The sequence below is a fragment of the Jaculus jaculus genome, chromosome X (assembly GCF_020740685.1).
Source record: "Jaculus jaculus isolate mJacJac1 chromosome X, mJacJac1.mat.Y.cur, whole genome shotgun sequence".
NCBI lineage: Eukaryota > Metazoa > Chordata > Mammalia > Rodentia > Dipodidae > Jaculus > Jaculus jaculus.
The window spans coordinates 131,176,466-131,197,582 of record NC_059125.1 but is presented as its reverse complement, the minus strand read 5'-3'; the positions used below and the strand labels follow the sequence as shown (position 1 = coordinate 131,197,582).

At 43.1% G+C, this 21,117-nt stretch overlaps 1 protein-coding gene across 2 annotated transcripts; it reads right to left on the bottom strand.

Annotated features, from left to right (window-relative positions):
* Positions 1-248: 248 nt before the first annotated feature.
* Positions 249-18,025, bottom strand: Ccdc160 (coiled-coil domain containing 160). 2 transcript variants are annotated; one of them, XM_004653798.2, is made up of 3 exons: positions 17,907-18,025; positions 5,699-6,649; positions 249-738 (listed from the first exon to the last, which is right to left on the bottom strand). In XM_004653798.2, the coding sequence occupies exons 2-3, from the start codon at positions 6,623-6,625 to the stop codon at positions 712-714; spliced, it is 954 nt and encodes a 317-aa protein (XP_004653855.2). In that variant the 5' UTR covers positions 6,626-6,649; positions 17,907-18,025; the 3' UTR covers positions 249-711. The 2 variants fall into 2 exon arrangements, with proteins under 2 accessions (XP_004653855.2, XP_044996689.1); XM_045140754.1 differs by lacking the exon at positions 249-738 and having other exon boundaries at positions 4,429-6,649.
* Positions 18,026-21,117: the final 3,092 nt, after the last annotated feature.

Below are 21,117 nucleotides of genomic sequence, written 5' to 3'. Positions count from 1 at the left end.
CCATTAATCCACACATGATGAATGATCTCACCTTATTCTCCCCACAGAACACAATGCGAGGGACAATAAGTATAAACAGAATGACATAGATGTGCACGGCCAATTTCTCATTGTCAGTGAAAGTGATAATACTGGCGACAAAGTGACTCTCTTTTTTTAAAAAAAATTATTTGTTATAAAGAGAAAGAGAGTGTGGATATATGTGTATGGATGCACTAGGGCCTCCAGCCACTGCAATCGAACTCCAGATGCATGCACCATTTTTTGCGTTATGTGCGTACTGAGGAATCTAACCCAGGCCATCAGGTTTTTCAAGCAAATACCTTTAACCACTGAGCAATCACTCCAACCCTGTATTGCTTCTTCTTATCCTCTCAAGAAGACTGTTTATTAATCATGTCGTGCAAGATGTGGAACTTGAGCTCTGGAGGATATATACCTCAATGAAGTTCACAGCTAGTAAGTGGACAAGCAAAATATGTGTGCTTGACCTCCACATCGTAGTGTTTCTTGGTGGAGAGGCACAACAGTGAAGTTTTTCTTTCATACCTGTCTTTGAAACCGGTCTGATCATAGTGGACTTGGCTTAATATCATAACTGATGACTCGGAGATATTTTGTTTCTGAAACAAAATTGATAGATGCCAAAGGTACAGTGGTACTTAGCAAAATTGTTTTTCTGCTTTTGTCATCTGGATCCTGGTGCTTATGTCACAAGAACTTCACTCTTCCTTCTAGCTGCAAAGGAACAAAAGAGTTGGAATTTGCAGTATTTTTGCAAATTGATGCTCAAATGGGACTTCGAAAATCAATAATGCATTTCCAGGCATGGTGGCGCACGCCTTTAATCCCAGCACTTGGGAAGCAGAGGTAGAAGGATTACCCTGAGCTCAAGGCCACACTGAGACTACACAGTGAATTCCAGGTCAGTCTGGGATAGAGTGAGACCCTACCTCAAAAACCAAAAACGAAAAAAAGAAAATTAAAAAATGCACAGCATCCCAATGCTCTTAATTCATTGCTATTAAGAGTCCTCTTTGGGGGGGGGGGCTGGAGAGATGGCTTAGTGGTTAAGCACTTGCCTGTGAAGACTAAGGACCCCAGTTTGAGGCTCGATTCTCCAGGACCCATGTTAGCCAGATGCACAAGGAGGTGCACGTGTCTGGAGTTCCTTTGCAGTGGCTGGAAGCCCTGCCTCTTTCTCTCTCTGTCACTCTCAAATAAATAAATAAAAATGAACCAAAAAAATAAAAATAAAAAAGAGTCCTTTTGGGGGCAAAATGATCCTTCCACATTTACATTCCAGCAATGACCCTGCCGCCTGCTCCATGCTTTGCTGCTTGGAAAACTGTGTATTCTTCAAGACCTAGCTCAAATGTCACCTCCTTGATGAAATCATTCCCAGCCCCACAGGCAGCACTAATTGAACCCCCTCTTAGCTTTTACCACATTATTTTAGTTAATTGCCTACAAAGGTCCTTGAGGTTAGAGAGCTGTCTTATTCATAAATCTTTTTATTCCCGTATCCTCAACCTAGCACATACCGTATTCCATCAAACTTAAAACTACACCAATTGTAAAATATGCTACGATTTCATGAACTATTAAGAAGCATACTGACAAGTATACTATGACATACCCTTCACTTAACAATGTGTCTCAAATTCAGGAATACCAACATCTTTTTTAAAGCCTGCATTCAAAGCAATGAACTAGGCTAATAAAGGCTCAGGAAACTTTTTAAGGACTGAAACATAAAGTGAAACAATTATTCCCATCATGCTGACAGCCTGGATTCCTTGAGGGAAGAAGTGGGAGTTGGTGGTAAATAATATGGACTTGGGAGGCAGAGGTAGGAGGATCTCTGGGAATTAGAAGCTGATCTGAGACTACATAGTGAATTTCAGGTCAGTGAGCTAGAGCAAGATTCTACCTAAAATAAAATAAAATAAAATAAAATAAAATAAAATAAAATAAAATAAATCAAAAGAAAACAATGACAACAACAAAATAATAGAATTAGCAGTTGGAGAGATGGCTCAGCAGTTAGGTGTGCTTCCTGTGCAAGCATGAAGGCCTGAGGGGGCCTGAGACTGCCCGAGTTCAACCTCCAGATCCCATGTAAAACAGCTGGGCAAGGCCACGCATGCCTGTAACCCCAGGTCCACAGGAGAGCAGAGACCTGAGAATTGGCAGAGCCCCACAAGCTTGGAAATACTAAAACAAACAAGACTAGGCAGAAGGGGGATGGAGCAGGGTAGACACTGTGGGTGAGTGATCACTGCTGCAGGTGGGCATACGGGGTGCCACAAGGACACATACACATGTATACACTACACACACACACACACACACACACACACACACACACACAAATAGGCTTGGAGAGATGACTCAGGAGATAAAGCACTTATTGCATAAGCATGATTACCTGAGTTTGGATCCCCAGAAGCCATGTAAAGCCAGACATAGAGAGCTTCTGTAGTTTCAGTGTGCCTCTGGTGAGATGGGAGGTAGAGACAGCAGAATCACCCACAAGCTCATGGGCCACTTAGCATGGTGAACACATCAGTAAATAATAAGAGATGCTGCCTCAAACAAGATGGAGAGTAAGGACCAACACCCAAGTTTGTCCTCTGCTCTCCACACGCACAACTTGATACACACTCTCCCACATTCCCATGCACACACACACCCACACAAACCGATAGGGAAATACAACAAAAACTACAAAGCTAGAATTAGGTCCAGGTGTAGTGACACACTCTTTGGGAGGATGAGGCAGAAAGATCTTGAGTTTGCGGCCAACATGGGCTATACAGATAGACCCTGTCCAAAACCCCCTTGAATTATGGGTGGAGATACAGCTCAGCAGTAATGTGCTTCCTCTAGCCAAGTGAGACCCTGGGTTCAATCCCCAGCCCCACATGTAAAAAGAACCACATTGAGAGGTTTGAGCCTAGAGGCTTAGTACAATGTGAAGTATTTCACACCTGGAATCAACTCTGCATGTTAGTGCTAAGGGACTGACAGCTTTTATGGGGCAAACATGGAGGAGTAATTTTCAAGGGGGCAATGAGGAAATGATTCAAGTAAGACCGGAAGTTCCTTGTTTGCTTTTGTGCATAAATCCTTACTGGGAAGCTAGCCAGTGACTACTGAAACTCTGAACATCTTCTTTCCTTTTGAGGTAAGCTGGCCAGATTATCTGAACCAACAAAGCTCCAATGATTATCATCTTCCAAGTGAGTCCCCGTCTCCCCTGGCCAGGCAAGCCCGGCTCAGCCTGCAGACCATTTACTTGGTCCACTGATTCATAACTGACACAGTATCTGAAGACGTTGAAACTATAAAGAGCCATCTTATATTTCCCTAGAAGGGACGGTCTGCTAATCAGGTCTCCTAAAGCATTGGGTTTAAGTGTGCCTGCTGTCATAGGAGTTTTATCTCAACAGAGGTACAATTACACTTGCAAATAATAACACTGGGGTGAAGTCACAGAACCTAAAAGCTGAATAGACTCTATTTACCTAAGTGATGGGGTCTGGCTACGTTGCCCAGTCTGGCCTCGGATTTCTGGCATTATGGGCCATCGTGCCATCATGCCCACCTCTGAAGAGAATTTTTTTTTCAAAAATTTTTTATTAACAACTTCTATGATTATAAAAAATACCCCATGGTAATACCCTCCCTCCCCGCACTTTCCCCTCTGAAACTCCATTCTCCATCATATCCCCTCCCCATCTCAATCAGACTCTCTTTTTATTTTGATGTCATGATCTTTCCCTATTATGAGGGTCTTGTGTAGGTAGTGTCAGGCACTGCGAGGTCATGGATATCCAGGCCATTTTGTGTCTGGGGGGAGCACGTTGTAAGGAGTCTACTTACTTTGGCTCTTACATTCTTTCTGCCACCTCTTCCACAATAGACCCTGCGCCTTGGAAGGTGTGATAGAGATATTGCAGTGCTGAGCACTCCGGTCACTTCTTTCCAGCACCATGATGCCTTGAAGAGAATTTTTATTTTTATGATAGCTTTGTTCTCTCACTTTACACATAAGGACTTTTAGATCTAGAAGGTAAATATTAATGGGAAGGTGAGTGCTAGGACCCTGGTGTCCTCCTTCCCAACATGGGGATTTTTCTCTCTGTATGTGTTTAAAGGGAGGGTCTCACTCTAGCCCAGGCTGACCTGGAATTCACTATGTGCTCTCACAATGACCTTGAACTCATGGTGATCCTCCTACCTCTGCTTCCAGAGTACTGGGATTAAAGGCATGTGCCGCCACACCTGGCACTAAATACTTTTTATTTATTTATTTGCAAGCAGAGACAGACATAGATAGACAGATAGATAGATAGATAGATAGATAGATAGATAGATAGATAGACAGACAGATAGATAGATAGGAACAGAAAGAATGGGCATGCTAGGGCCTCTACTAATGGCAAACAAACATCGGATATATGCGCCATCTTGTGCATCTGGCTTTACATGGGTACTAGGGAATCGAACCTGGGTTGCTAGGCTTTGCAGGCAAGCGCCTTAACTGCTGAGCCATCTCTCCAGGCCCTGTTATGACTACATTTTATCCGCATAGTCTGTGTTTACATTTGGTTTATTGGTCTTAAAGATACCATGCAAATAAGATGCCCAACTAAAAGAAGCCTTGAGTGACTCAGACAAATGCAAAGAATCACCTGGCCCATCATGTCCACCAGACCGAGGCAGCACATTTTCCCTCTGTAATTCTAAAACAAATTACCATTGTCTGGGCCTTGTGCAGGGCTGAGTGACTGCCTAAATCCATGCTATCATACTAATAGTATCTCTAGATAACATCCAACATCTTTCAAGGCTATCTGGGTCTAGTGATCTAAGCCAGGCAAAGAGCTTAGAAATTTTCCCCTGGCTGAGTTTTGGAAGAACTGGGTAAACAACGCCCCTTGCTGGCCAACGTAAGGAAATACAAGAGTTCCTGCTGATAGAAGCCAGGCTCCAGCAAAGGTCAGAGGAATGTCTCAAACTGGTCACGAAGTCTATGGGAACCATGACCAAGTCCAAGGAGAAAGCATGGGGAAACCAGCAGGGGAGAGGAAAAACTGTACGATTTTCCGGGGATGTTTACATGCGCTTAATTAAGGTTAGACCCCAAAGAAAGCAGATATATTTTTGGTATCTCAGTGAGTTTGAACAGGCAGCTCCAAGATTCACAGGCATATGTTATGCTCATACATGTAAACAAGATTTTTATTGTTAACATCAATGAACACAGATGGGAGAACATTGATGTGCTCACAAGATCACAAAATGCTGATGATTTGTATTCGTCCACAATCTGGTGAATCACTGTGTTTTTGAGTGACATTCATTCATTCATAAATACATACATACGTATGTATGTACATATTTTTATGCACATAGAAAAGAGATTTATAGAGCATTGTTTCCATTTGGACTCTCCCAATAACTACATTAGAAAGAGAAAGCAGACGCTTTGAAGTTAACGTGTATGACTTGAAGCGCTCTGATTCACCAGAAGTGAGAATTACATCTTCTTGCAAACATTTAAGTAATGCACAAAGAGACTACAATAAGCAATCATTTCATTCAATGCCTTGCCTAATGAAAGGCCTTGTTAAAAAAAAGTTTATAAAGCATCCCCAGGAAAGTTGTGAAAGGTATTCGATGTCCTTACCATGGAAGCAAAGTGTTTGCTAAGCAACTCCAAGGTTCTGTTATTTCTCGCTTGTAGGCGCTTCTCGGCCCTTAGTTCGTTCTTGATGGCATTAAGCTCTGCACGAACCTTGTCCATTTCCAACTCATAAGATAACTTCATTTCTTCCTTGAGGAGTGCATTTCCAACTTCAGTGTGACATTTTAACTTCCTCACAGTCTCTTGTAAATTTCTGTTCTCTAGGTTCAACTTGTGGATAATTTCTTTGGCTTGCTGGAGCTCTTCCGTTAGGTTTTGGACATTTGTAGCTTTCTCAGATAGGTCATTTTTCAGAGCCTGGATTTCCCAGTCATTCTTTGAAGCGTTGGCCCCTGCTTCTTGAAAATTTACCGATTTCGTGGAGACTTCTCTTCTGGAATTCAAAAGTTCTTTTTCAGCATTTTCAAATTCCTCTTCAATTTTTCTGCATGTAATAGTCAGTTCTTCTAGTTCTTCATTCAAAAGGTCCAGGCGAAGTTTTGGAGGCATGCTTTCAGTCCATTTCTTTCTTGTGTCTTGCTGCAGTACAGTTGGCAATTTCTTTTTACTCCAGATAGAGGGACCTCCTGCTCTGGGAATGCTCTCGTTGGCTTCACTGTCCCTGTTCAATGGCTCACAAGAGGCAGCATTTGTGTGTGCTACGTTCTTGGACATGTTTATCCTCCTCTCCCTTAAATGTGGCTTTTGTTCTCGTGCATCTACGTGGGAAGTATATTCTTTCCTCTTAAATTGATTTCCTTCTTGGAACTTTCTACTGGCCAAATTGCAAATTCTTCCCATCCGTTTTGTCTTTTCGACAGCTATTTGCTTAGAAGAAGATTCAGGCTGGGAGGCCTCTTCTGAAACACTGTGTTCAATCAAGAGAGGAGAAAACATATTCTCCTTCCAGTGTTTTCTTCTAGTATCCATTTCTTTAGGCACCTCTTCTACTTCCTGAAAGACAGAATTTAAAATCAAGACATATTATTGACACTGGCAGCTCAAGCAGTAAGAAACTGAGAATGCTGCCTCACCAGTGAAGGAATCTGAGAACCAGTTCTCCTTCAGACTTACCAAGGAATGACACGGGCCTGCGTTTCCTTGTTTAGAAATTAAAAGGAGCCAAGATCTACAAATATTTGTGACTTTAAGAACCACCCCTCTACCCTACAAAGTAGAATCAGTAAATTGACAGATTTGGCTATTTAGCGTAGGCAGTTCTATGAGAAAGTGACTATGTACATGAAAACTGCTTCCAAATAACAAATGTTACTTGAAATGAATATTGTTAAAAATCGGTGCTTTCAATGTGTCTGATTGTATTCTAGTTCTTTTGGGCAGAACTACCATTTATTCATTCTTGAAAGTGACTGAAACTTCAGTAACATGAGCTGCTTTGGGTAAAGTATACCACCCAGATCTCCTTATGACTAACTTTGCCAACTGCCCTTCTGCCTTGACCTATAAATTCCTGCTATTCCAGTCGCGAACTTTGCTTTTAGGCAAGACTGCTAAGTGTACAGAATTATAATCCATTTTGACAGCAATTTCATGATGAACACCTAATGTCAACAGCTGAAAATACTAATGCCATCAAATGTGCTTTTTCTCAAGATATTGACACCAAATGTTGTTCTGAGGCGAAAACTAGCATGCTGAGTCGCCACAAACATCCATGTTTTGTTTTATTTTAAATTAGAAAACAATTATTTGTTTCCAAAAGTCTTTCCACCAGGCATGGTAATGCATGCCTATAATTCCAGCACTCAGGAGGTGGAGACAGGAAGATCAGAAGTTCAAGACTAGACTTGGCTACATAGCAAGTACAAGATCATATTAGCCTACATAAAGCTGTATCCAATAAAGAAAACAAAAATAAAACACCTCAAAAGAGTCTTCTTGGTCTGGAGACATGGCTTAGCAGTTAAGGCGCTTGCCTGTGAAACCAAAGGACCCAGGTTCAATTCCCTAGTACCCGTGTAAGCCCGATGCACAAGGTGGTGGCACATGCATCTGGAGTTCATTTGCAGTGGCTAGAGGCCCTGGCACACCCATTCTCTCTGTCTGTCTCCTCTCTTTCTCTCTCTCTACCAGCAAATAAATAAATAAAATAAAGTTAAAAAAAAGAGTCTTCTCTTTTCAAAGAGAATCTTTGACATGCAGCTTTCCTTAAGCACTGATTTTTTTTTTTTTTTTTTTGGTTTTTGTTTTTCGAGGTAGGATCTCACTGTAGCCCAGGCTGGCCTGGAATTCACTATGTAGTCTCAAGGTGGCCTTGAACTCTCAGTTATCCTCCTACCTCTGCCTCCCAAGTGGTGGGATTAAAGGCATGTGCCACCATGCTTGGCTCTCAAACTCTTTAAAAAAAAACATTTTATTGGGCTGGAAGTATGGCTTAGTGGTTAATGCACTTGCCTGCAAAACCTAAGGACCCCGGTTTGATTCCCCAGTACCCACAGAATCCAGATGCACAAGGTGGCACATGCATTTGGAGTTTATTTGCAGTGGCTGGAGTCCCTGGCCTGCCCATTCTCTATCTGCCTCTTCCCCCCCCACCTTTCTCTCTTAAAAAAATTAAAAAAAATTTTATTGACAATTTCCCCGCATATAAAATGTAACCTGATCATAATCCCCTCCAAGCACCTTCCCTTTTCCCCAGACCTCCCCCCAGTGAATCCATTCTGCTTTCCAAGTAGTCTCCTTCTATTTTGATGTCATCACTTTAAAAATATTTAGTTAATTTATTTATTTGAGAAAGAGAGAGTGAGAGAATGGTCATGCCAGGGCCTCCAGCCACTGCAAACACACTCCAGATGCACACACCACTGTGTGCATCTGCCTTACATGGGTACTGGGGAATCGAACCTGGGTCCTTAGGCTTCACAGGCAAGCACCTTAACTGCTAAGCCATCTCTTCAGCTCCACTTGTTTTCCCTCCTATTATGCAGGCATTGTGTATGGCCTGAGACTCTTGATCTTTTTTCTGGAGCCCTGAGTTTATATGAGTACACCCTTATGTCCAGTTCAGCACAAAAATTGTTGATTAGTAACTATTTACATTGAAGGGTTACTGGCCTGGGAAGCTGCCCAGTAAGTAACTGGAGTTACCCTTGAAGAGTGAGCAAAAGGGAGGGGTCACCTCACTCATTTTATACATTAAGTTAGTATAGTACATTTGCAGCATTACCACTAAGAAAGACGAAACAAAGCAAAGTGTCTTCATCTCTTTCACCTATGTATGCAAATATAATTTTCTTCTGGTAATGAGACACGGCAAATGCAATCATGTTTTGCATGTATGTGTGTGTGTGTAGTGCATGTGTGTGTGTGTGTGTGTGGTGCATTGTGTGTATGTGTGAATGTGCATATGGAGGCCAGAGTTGAATGTCTGGTGTCTTCCTCAGTCATGCTCCATTTTTTTTTTTTTTTGAGACAGAGTCTCTTGCTGAACCTAGAGCTTCCAAATTCAGTTAGAGTGGCTAGCCAGTGAATTCCAGGGATCCTAACATCACCTCCTCAGCGCTAGGATTACAGGTGGGTGCTGCCATGCCCTGCATTTTATGTGGGTGCTGTGGATCTGAACTCAGGTACTCTTTCTTGCATGACAGGTCCTTTACCCACTGAGGCATTTCCTTAGCCTCTGTACTCATTTTTTTTTTTTTGAGGTGGGGTTTCACTCTAGTCCAGGCTGACTTGGAATTCATTATGTAGTCTCAGCTCGAACTCACAGCAATCCTCCTACCAGTGCCTCCCAGAGTGCTGTGATTAAAGGTGTGCGCCACCACACCCGGCCTCTGCAGTCATTTTTAAATTAATATTGTATTTGATCATTAGTAGCAACTTTGGAGAATATTAAAAAGTGCAAGCAGAGCAAAACAAAAGAAATCTCTTTCATAGTATCAAGGCTCTGAGGTAACCTTTTAAAAATATTTTTTCTTTATTTACTTATTTATTTAACAGAGAAAGAGGGAGAGAAAGAGATAGAGATACAGAGAGGGAGAGAAAGAGAGAGAGAGAGAGAGAGAATGGGTGCACTAGGGCCTCCAGCCACTGCAAATGAACTCCAGACACATGTGCCCCCTTGTGCAGCTGGCTAACGTGGGTCCTTGGGAACCGAAGCTTGGTCCTTTGGCTTTGCAGGCAAATTCCTTAACTGCTAAGCCATCCCTCCAGCCCTGAGGTAAGCTTTTGACGTGTTAACTCTATAGTGTTTTCTGTTAGTACAGAAGTTTAAATATAAGAGATTTTTTTTTTTTTGCTGTCAATGAAATAATAAGTGTGACACCTATGGTACTTAATATGTGAGCCCTTCCAGGCAAACATAAAGGGAGAAAAGGAACTTACTACCTCTAGGGTACATCTGTACTGGCTGCTTGGCTTTGGTGAAGGGCAAAAGCAAAAATATTCTGAAAATGATCTTTGGAGATAAGGATTCAGCGAATGTATTCAAAGGATTGGCTCCAAAGGCATAAGCCAAGATTTATTAAAGTTGGGTCAGTCCGGGCTGGGTACAGCTTAGTGACAGAACTGCTGCGGTCATTCCAGCGAACCTACAGCAGGATGGGAGGAAGACAGAAGCTCCCAGGCCATCCAGTCGGGTGTTTGCAAGCGTGAGCAATGAGAGACCCTGTCCTGTGCATCTGGCCTCATGTGGGTACTGGGGAATTGAACCCAAGTCATCAGACTTTTCAGGCAAGCACCTTAACTACTGAGCCATCTCTCCAGCCTGAGAGAGCTCACCTTGAACAAGGTGGAAAGTGTGGACTCACACACCAAGTTGAACTCTGACCTCTACAGTGCGCCATGGCCTGTGTATGCCTGCGCTCACATAAAAACACATGCACACAAATCATACACATGCATGCATGCAGCAAGAATATTTTAGAGCCAGGCGTTGTGGCGCGCGTCTTTAATCCCAGCACCTGGGAGGCAGAGGTAGGAGATCCGCCTTGAGTTCAAGACCACCCTGAGACTACATAGGGAATTCCAGGTCAGCCTGGGCTAGAGCGAGACCCTACCTCGAACCACCCGCCCCAAACAGAAAAGACTATTTTGGTAATTAACAAATGAAAGGCATTGATGGGATTGGCCCGGAAGTAGGTGAGCCCTGAGCAAGCAAGGTGAGGTCATTCACTTTATACCTGTAGACACCAGTAGTGAAACACTTGGGGTAGAGGCCTAGGTAGAGACTGATGTTAACATAGAAAATCCCATTCATTAACACTTCTTCTCGAAAAGGTGACGTCAATGTATAAATTTCCTATACATCTTGAGCAAGAGACACATACACCCACATGCTTGGTCATTTTCATGTCTTTTCCTTCCTGAACCTCTGTAAAATTTCCTGGGTGTCTGAAAAGAAATGCCTCTCAATGAACTTTCAATAAACTCAGTACTTTTTACAGAACTGGGAAGAGCCTCCATATGACATAACTGGGCTCAGAGAAATTGTGTGGCTTGAGCAAGGGTGCACAGCCTGTCATGGTGAGATGATACCCTGTGTGGCTTGAGAAAAAGTCTTTGGGATTCATCTGCTGGGTTTCATTCTGCATGCTGAAAGACGACAACCCACTAAGGGAGCTTAGGTATCTTTTAAAAGGCCACAAAGGGAGAGAGAACAAAATAAAGGGGGAGGGTAAGGGGAATTGCATGTCACGTATGAAAAGACAGAAAGAGAAAGGTCTGTTGGAATTTCCATCCCATGGCTTACACAGAGCAGGGTCAAGGGGTCTCTGATCTGTTCCTTTTGTCCCTTTCATTGGCAAGATATCCTTTTAGGGCTTGTCCCCAAATTTAATCAGAGTGTGGAAAAAAACAGGCTAGGGGATAAAACTGCCACTTGCATCTTTTCTTTGCCAATTATACTGTTTGCTTTAATGTTGGACACGTATGGCATTAGTACTCTGGCAAGGACTGAGAAAATGCTTTGAAGCAATCACAGAGCTCTACTTGGGCCTGGCATCCATTTTGTTCTCCATAAACTTCTCTAGGTAATTTGCCTCAGCAGAAGGCGAACTCTTATTGAAAGCATAAACATGCCCTTTCAGTTGAGCAATCGTGCCATATTCGTTAGGAGAAGTGTCTAAGAAACTCAGTTTGGATGGTGAAGGACTAAAGAAGGCAAAAAGGAGATGAAAAATTTAAAGAAACAAGCCAGAACACAGACAGGAAAAGAGCATAAAGTTATATAAAAAGAAAAAGAACAGTAGAGGTCCTCTACAAAAAAAAGCCAGACTGCACTGTTAAGGCATGGGTGTCTATGGCCACATCTATTCCGTTGTGCCTGACATGAACTAATAATGGGTCCCTGATCATTCTAGTCAGTCCCACTAGAAACATTTATCCTCTAGTCACTTTTTTTTGTAGTGGTATGGTAATAGGGCATTTTTGTGTAGTAATGGATCACTTATCTCAGGGAAGTAATTTATATATTTTAAAAATATTTTTATTTGTTAATTTGCAAGAGGGGAGAAGAATGGGCATACCAGGGCCTCAAGTCACTGCAAAAGAACTCAAGACACATGTGTCACCTTGTGCATCTGGCTTTATGTGGGTACTGAGGAATCAACCCGCAGGTCATTAAGCCCTGCAGGCAAGCCCCTTAACTAGTCAGCAATCCCTCCGGCCCAGTTTATATTTTTTTCTAAGGAATTTAGCTACTTGAGAGGCTGAAGCAAAAGGATCACTTGAATTCAAGAACTCCACAAAAGAATCTTGGAATCACTGATGCAATAAATTGAAAATGAATGTAAAATTTAATGTAAAGAAATGTTGAGGACTAAGCCAAGGGTGTCTTTAGGTATATAATTTTATTAAACTATTAGATCAGGGATCGAGAGATGGCTTAGCAGTTAAAGCACTTGCCTACAAAGCCAAAGGTCCCAGGTTCAATTCCTCAGGACCCACATAAGCCAGATGCACAAAGTGGCATAGATGTCTGGAGTTTGCTTGTAATGGCTGAAGGCCCTGGCATTCCCCAATCTCTTTCTCCCCCCCCCTCTCTCTCTGTGTGTGTGTGTGTGTGTTTCAAATAAATAAATAAAAATAATTAAAAAATATTAGGTCGGGCTGGGCTTAGCAGTTAAGCACTTGCCTGTGAAGCCTAAGGACCCTGGTTCGAGGCTCGATTCCCCAGGACCCACATTATCCAGATGCACAAGGGGGCACACACATCTGGAGTTCATTTGCAGTGGCTGGAGGCCCTGGTGCACCTATTCTCTCTCTCTCTCTCCCTCTTTCTCTCTCTGCTTGTCACTCTCAAATAAATAAATAAAAATAAACAAAAAAATATTAGGTCAATGTATAACTATCTGCTAACAGCTCCAGAAAATCACATACTATTGTACGTGTTGTGTACAGAGAACCCAATAAGCCACCTCAATTTCATTTTTTTAAAAATGTTTTTGTTTATTTTTTATTTATTTATTTGAGAGTGACAGAAAGAGAGAGAGAAAAAGAGAGGGAGAGAGAGGGAGGGAGGCAGAGAGCGAGAGAGAGAATGGGTGCGCCAGGGCTTACAGCCACTGAAAATGAACTCCAGACGCATGCGCCCCCTTGTGCATCTGGCTAATGTGGGTCCTGGGGAATCAAGCCTTGAACAGGGGTCCTTAGGCTTCACAGGCAAGCGCTTAACCACTAAGCCACTTCTCCAGCCCCTCAATTTCATTTTTAAGGTGGAGCCTTGTTAAGTATGCCCCCAATTAAGATGAATGCAAGATAATTACTTGTTTTCTAAAAGATTACTTATTTATTAGTTATTTATTTATTTGAAAGAGAGAGAGAAAGAGGCAGACAGAGAGAGAGAATGGGCACTCCAGGGCCTCCAGCCACTGCAAACAAACTTCAGGTTCGTGTACCACATTGTGCACCTGGCCTACATGGGTACTGGGGAATTGGACGTGAGTCCTTTGGCTTTGTAGGCAAGCACCTTCTTTGCTAAGCCATCTCTCCAGCCCTAAAAGACTTATAATTGAAATCATGTGCTTTCAAAGGACTTCTTCCCTTTATTCTTGGATGCTTTCAGTTCCCTCCATCCTCAGAAAAAGTACTCAGACAAAAGAGAAAAAAAAAATTACTACAAAAGAATTCACCAAGCCTGGAGAAATGGCTTAGCAGTTAAGATGCTTGTCTGCAAAGCCAAAGAACCCAGGTGTGATTCCCTAGTACCCACATAAACCAGATGCACAAGGTGGTGCATGCTTCTGGAGTTCATTTGCAGTGGCTGGAGGCCTTGGTGTGACCATTCTCTCTCTCTCTGTCTCTCTCTCTCTCTCTTTCTGCTTCTCTCTCAAATAAATAAAAATAAAATATATTTTTTAAAGAGAATTCACCAGCCTTGCTTCTTTGCATAGCTGTGAAGCTTTTCCCACTTAAAAGTCATGGTCTCAATGTTTCCCCCCATTATTTCCAAGAGGAAACCATTGCCCTATCTCCTTGCCAGAAGATTCTGACCTGTTCCTTCTACACTTTCCTCATTATCCACTCTCTTCCATTACCTTGCAGAAAACTATTAAATCCCAAAACGAGGACCCAAATATACTATGTAAAATTTAAATGGGGTACTGTGTTTTACTGGGCAAAAATGACAAGAAGGAAGAAGAAATTCTTGAGAGAGGACTGAGTGTGGATTCTGGCAGAAATAGACTGAGCAGCTCAGACATACTGGTTCTCAACTACTACTGAAGTCTTAACCTTTAGGAAGTCTCAGATTTTTGAGGTATAAAATAGTGACAAAAATACCTATTTTTTTTAACTGGCCAAGAAAAATGCATGGAAATGGTAGCATTTTTAAAGTGTACTTTAAATAGCAGGTTTTGTTTCATTTTAGATTTTCCTAACCTTCCTTTCAACATACACTGGCAAGTTAAGCAGTCCAACCCTTCTCCAAAGATTTGTGCTTCAAAATCAGTCAGCCTGAACTCATCAGATCTAAAAAAAAAAAAAAAAGGTCAGTGTGGAAAAAAGTAGGCATTTGGCTGGTGGCAGAGCACATACTGAAAATGCAGGTATTGTTGTTTTTTAAATATTTATTTATTTATTTATTTGAAAGACACACAGAGAGAGAGGAAGATAGAATGGGCACACCAGGGCCAGTAGCCATTGCAAACGAACTCCAGTGCATGCACCTACCTGTGCTTCTGGCTTATGTGGGTAGTGGAGAATCGAATCTAGATCCTTAGGCTTCACAGAAAAGCACCTGAACTGCTAAGCCATCTCTGCAGCCCAGGTATTATTATTATTTTTAAAATATTATTTATTTATTTGGAGAGAGAGAGGGAGAGAGAAAGAGAGAGAGAATGGGCACACCAGGTCCTCCAGCTGCTGCGTACAAACTCCAGATGCATATACCACGTGGTGCATCTGGCCTTATGTGGATACTGGGGAATCAAACCCGGGTTATTAAGCTTTGCAGGCAAGAGCCTTACCGGCTGAGCCATTTCTCCATCCCGCAGGCATTATTAAAGCAACCACTGGGACCTAAACTCCAACTTTAAATTATTCTGTATTCTGTATCCCCAAGGAAGAAGTAGCTCTAACTTCTGTAAATTAGTGTTAATATCCCAAAATTTGCAAAGCTAAGTTGATTCTAAGGAGAGAAATGACAATATTCTCTACAACCTTAAATGTGTGTGTTTTTCACTTACTGCTCTGACAAGAGCTTTCCAAATGCCCCATTGCTCTTCAGAAGCACCAATAACTTTTTTGAAATATTACAACTGGAGTAGCAGCTTGAGGATCAGCATGGACAACTGTGTGTTCTGAGGTTTTTCTCTGTGTTTTAAAGTACTTCTCAGGGCTGGAGAGATTGCTCCCTGGTTAAGTGCTTGCTTGCAAAGCCCAAGGACCTGGGTTCAATTCCCCAGTGCCCACCTAAAGCCAGATACACCAGGTGGCACATGTGTCTGGCCCTGACATGTTCATTTTCTCTCCCCTTTCTCTCCCCCCTTTTTCTCTTTCTATTTTTCTCAAAAATAAATACATAAAGCATTTCCCAGTGATTTTTACCATATATAACAATACATGGCCTCAGGAGTTAGGATTCCTTATAGGGAATATTACTATCCCAAGAGCCTTGACACCTGGAACCAGGAAAAAGATTTATCTCCTAATTCTGGTAATTGGAGCTCACAGCTCAATGTTTAGATGCCTATTCCCTGACTTGATCCATCTTTTCTTTTTTTTAAAAATTATTTATTTATTTATTTGAGAGTGACAGACACAGAGAGAAAGACAGATAGAGGGAAAGAGAGAGAGAATGGGCGCGCCAGGGCTTCCAGCCTCTGCAAACGAACTCCAGACGCGTGCGCCCCCTTGTGCATCTGGCTAACGTGGGACCTGGGGAACCGAGCCTCGAACCAGGGTCCTTAGGCTTCACAGGCAAGTGCTTAACCGCTCAGCCATCTCTCCAGCCTGATCCATCTTTTCTTGAAGAAGTAACACTGCTATGAGCAAGCATGAGACGGACTGAGAATTTCCTTTGAATTTTGGCTATAACTGTAAGTAAATTCTTTTTTCCTGTGTGTGTGTGTGTGTGTGTGTGTGTGTGTGTGTGTGAGAGAGAGAGAGAGAGAGAGAGAGAGAGAGAGAGAACAGAGAAAGAGACACAGTGAGATTTTCTCTTAATGTAGATGAGTGTTTAGACCCCGAGCCAGACCATAATTATATAAGGTCAGCAGCTCTGGTAAGTCTGATTCTAATTGAGATTTGTTCAAACGAAGTAGAAAAATATTTAGAATTGCTCCTATAGCTTATGAAGTGCTTTGGGTGACATTTTAGGACTAAGGCTTTAATATTCCCCTTGAAGTTTATTTGGCCTCACTCAAGTTTTCAGGGCACTTTTCTTCTGCATTTTTATGAGGCCTCTTTGAAAGCACTCTGACGGTGAAGATTGATAGCAAGGTTATAAGGCTGAAGGCTGATGTGGGATGGGGCTCTGGGTTTCTAAACAACCATAATGAAATATCAGCAACACATCCATACTTACTCTTCCTGAGGTCCAAGGTCTTACAACGGATGTCGCTGGTCTCCTTCTACGGCTTGAACTGGGGGGAAGCAAAGGCCACACCCCCCACAGTGGAATCAAGAAACATAATTTAACTAGAATGCTCAAATCTATGTTCGTAGCTGAGGTATACATGAGAATTACGAACGATACACTTAGGATGTCACTGGGTCTATCAGAATGTGGAGCCACACACAAGTAGTTCCTTTTTTATTTTAAGTTCGCAGTCCATTTTCTCAACTTTTATTATGCCAGTGTCTTCCTCCCCCAGGCAACAGAAATGTCAAATGGCACAAGTCATCGTGACATTGCCTTGAGCCCAGTATCTCCCCACGGTGACCATCTATGGTATAAATGGACCACCAGTAGTGGAGGCTGCAGCAGCGGATATTAGTGAGCACAGCAAAGACCACATTAGCACAGGCCTTGCTTCTGTCTAGTAGAGAACGATCTATTTGCAAAACTAAACATCACAAAGAGAAGTGATTCTGCTTTTCTGCTTTCATCTTTTGGGGGGGTCCTAACATACAGGCCCAGGGTCCACTTCCCAGGACAAAGTGTCCTTTCTATTGTTTGGCAGATATGGAGAGAGGGGAAGCAAAGTGCCATTGAAAACTGGGCCCCTTGAATGGTTATTACCCCCAATTCTTTGTCATGAGTGTGAAATCATTCCTTCGAGAAGAAAAGAGAGTCACCTGAATTCTGAGGACTTCGGCTTTATTGGTATGGGAGTCACATTCTTGGTATAAAGCCGGATCTTTGTATGCATAGTTTGGAGATTTTCCTCTGTGAATGGTTAACCGAAACTCTTGCCATCCTTGCGTTTAGTGCAGAGAAGGTGACTGCTTGAGTCCCCCCCTCCCACTGTAGGTGACACTTTCCACCCCCCACTTAGTCCACACCCTGTCGTTGGGTGGCTGGACAGGCTTGATCCCACTTCTTGCACAACTCGCTCCCGCGCCCCGTTCCTTGTCCTTTTCCAAAGGGGTGGGGGGGGGGCAGAGAGACAGCTAGAAAGGTTGATAGAAAGAAAACAGCGAGAGTGACAGAGAAAAGGGGGGGGGAGAGCAAGAAAGTGACAGAGTAACAGAGAAAAACGGGGAGAGAGAGAGAGCTCTTCCCTGGTTCTCGTGCACCCCAAGCCAGGGGCAAAAGAAGGGTGAGCCGGGGGATGGGGGCTTCCCCACCTCCCCCCCCCCGCCGACATACCTGGCAGCGTGGATGCGGTCTGGAGAGCCCTGGCCACTCTCCCCGAAGCCGGCCACCACCAGCAGGCGGCAGTCCCTCGTTCAGGGTGCAGGGCTGGCCGCGGCGCGCTGGCCCAGGCGGCCCGGGCCACAGCCTCTGCAGTGCAGCTCCGGCGCGGGCCGCCCCGTTGCCTAGCAACCGGGCCGCCTCATTTAAAGGGACCGGGGCGCCGCAGGGACGCGCGCGGCTGGCTGAGGGGCCGCCCTGTCCAGCAGCCGAAGCAGGCCCGGGGCACTGAGCATGCCCGGTGGGGCGGCCACCGCGGCGATTTCCTGACAGGAAAGATAAGAGGAAGCCAGGGGGAAAGAAGCTGAGTCAGAACGGGAAGAAGGGGCGAGAAACTGCCATGCGCCCCCACCCCACACGTGGGGTTATTAAGATGGGTCTGGGTGAGTCACGAAGTCACCTGGACATTGATCACAGAGGGGGGGAAGGGAGGTGCAGAAGGTTAATCCCTAGGTTTGAGGTTTAGTAACATGACATGATGGAGGCTTTGCTTTGGAAGGTCGTCTGGATTTGTGGGGGTGGCATCCCAACCCCAAGTACACCCTTGCAGGGCAGCAGAATTGCTGAGCCAGAATTTCCACACTGGGCCATGGTCTAAGGACCTTGGGTTAAGAGACTATTGTATTGTCCTTTGGCTGGGAGATTAGACGTGTATGTTAGTCCAAGGTGTTTTTCACTTATCAGTCCAAGAATTTCTCTAAGCTCTTCTTGAACCTAGTTTGAATTTCAAACTTTCAGGATCAACTAGTTTTACACGACTCCCCGTGGAAAATGGCCTCCTTCGAATCCTTCCCTCAAATACTCTCCTTGGACTTCAAAGCTTGCTTGCCTCTTCCAGGCTTTGGTTGGGTGACCGGCCCACGTGCTTCATTATGTTACAGATTTCAGCAGTGGAATTTTGTTGGATAAATAAATGATCTCCTCAGAGTTTCACTGGCTTGGTTGCACAGTCATTTCTTCACTCATCACATTGCACCAGGCCAAGGCTGGGAGGTCTGAAACACAGTTGAGTCTGAGGTATGGGAAATGGTTCTGAGTGTCTTAGGAAAGCTGGCATTTTCTTGGAAACGTGAGGATGAAAGGAAATACTGACCCTGAGATCTGAAGTGAAAGGAGGTTTAGGCACATTTTAAAAGTGACAATCTAATTCAACAAGAACTAACAAGGGAGCGGCTTAGAAACAATACCTGCATACATTTCAAAACTTAAGACTTCTTGGGAACCTGATCTAACAGGTGCCCGGAAGCTGGCAAGGCTGTATTCAGGTGCCCTGAGGCCTAGTTCCCAGGCTGCCCTTTCCTCTTTCCAGAAACAAAGTCAATGAGGCTTAGAGGGAGGAAGAGGCCTAAAGTCAAGGCATATTTTATTAAGATCCTCTTCAGAATGAGTTTGTAAGATTCTGACAAAACGTCCCTGTGTTTCTCATGTTTTACTTATCTCAAAAGGGCTCTATGTTTTTTTGCTTGATATCGGATCTATTATTAATCTAATGAAGGAATCCTTATTGTATCTCATAAAATTGTTCTGAAGACCGAGTAAATGTTTCTAAATCCTCAGAATGCCTGACACATTGCCTATGTAAATGTTTGCTGTTATTATTATTATCTTGCTCTTTAAATTCATTGTTGTCCTAAAATATAAATAAAACTACATCGACAGTGATACTCAAGGTTATATTTTGGAAAGTGGAGTTTGAAATCTTGATGAAATAATTCAAAATCTGTATTTCAGAGAGAGTTCCAGGTTCTCAGTAAGCCATCCCACCCTATCTCCATACTCCCGAAAACAAACTGATTAACTTGGTCTGCTATAGTTCCACTTTAAATGGGGTATGTCACTCCTTCATTTTCTTGGAGTAACAAAAGAAAAAGAATCAACAACAATGTGGGCGGAGTATTTTGTTTATCAAAGATACCACTGTGTTAGAAAAATATAAAAGTCAGAAAACAGTCCACTGCTCTCTGAAACCTTATCGATGTGGAGACAAGACACTTGATAATAATAGAATCACACAACCACACAATGAAACCCAACCTTCTCATTTTACCATGTAGGATTTTAAGATTCAGAGAAACAATATGATTTACTTGTTGACCATAGAGCACAAAGGGCTTCTTTGATTGTCCATGCAAATGATCCTAGTTAAGGTAGCCTCAAACCTGGGATACTTTGAATAATGACAAAGTTTACATTTACCAACATATTGCATACAGATAAACATTGAAATACTGACATAGATAATAATAATAATAGGGCTGGAGAGATGGCGTAGTGGTTAAGCACTTGCCTGTGAAGCCTAAGGACCCCGGTTTGAGGCTCGACTCCCCAGGACCCACGTTAGCCAGATGAACAAAGGGGTGCACACATCTGGAGTTCGTTTGCAGTGGCTGGAGGCCCTGGCACACCTATTCTCTCTCTATCTGCCTCTTTCTCTCTCTTTCCATTGCTCTCTAATAAATAAATGAACAAAAAATAATAGGTAACATTCACCATACTGCGCATCTTGTGTCTAAGAACATTCTATTAGCTGCACCTTCATGATGAATCTAATTGCTTCTTACCCTCTCTTCTCCATCATTATTCACAGGATCCTGACCCTCCCTCATCATTTCTTTTTGTTAATATTTTTAAAAAATATTAATTTTTTTATTTTTATTTATTTATTTGAGAACGACAGACAGACACAGAGAGAAAGAGGCAGATAGATAGATAGAGAATGGGCACGCCAGGGCCTCCAGCCACTGCAAACGAACGCCCCCTTGTGCATCTGGCTAACGTGGGTCCTGGGGAATCGAGCCTTGAACCAGGGTCCTTAGGCTTCACAGGCAAGTGCTTAACCGCTAAGCCATCTCTCCAGCCCCCTCATCATTTCTTACCTTGACTATGGCAATGGAAGTTTAACTGCTTTGATTCTTGCCCGCTGTATCCATTTCCCAGGGTTGCTGTGACAAAGAATCAGAGACACAAAGGCTTCAAACAACAGACACTTATTCTTTCACAGTTCTGAATGTGCAGAAGTCCCCAAACCAAGGTGGCTTGGGTCCAGTTCCTTCCATAGGATTGCGGGGAGAGTCTGTCTCTCCTAGCTTTCTAGCAGTTACCAGCAATCCTTGGCCTTCTTCAACTTCTGGATCTTTCTTCACACGGTGTCCACCATACGTGCTTG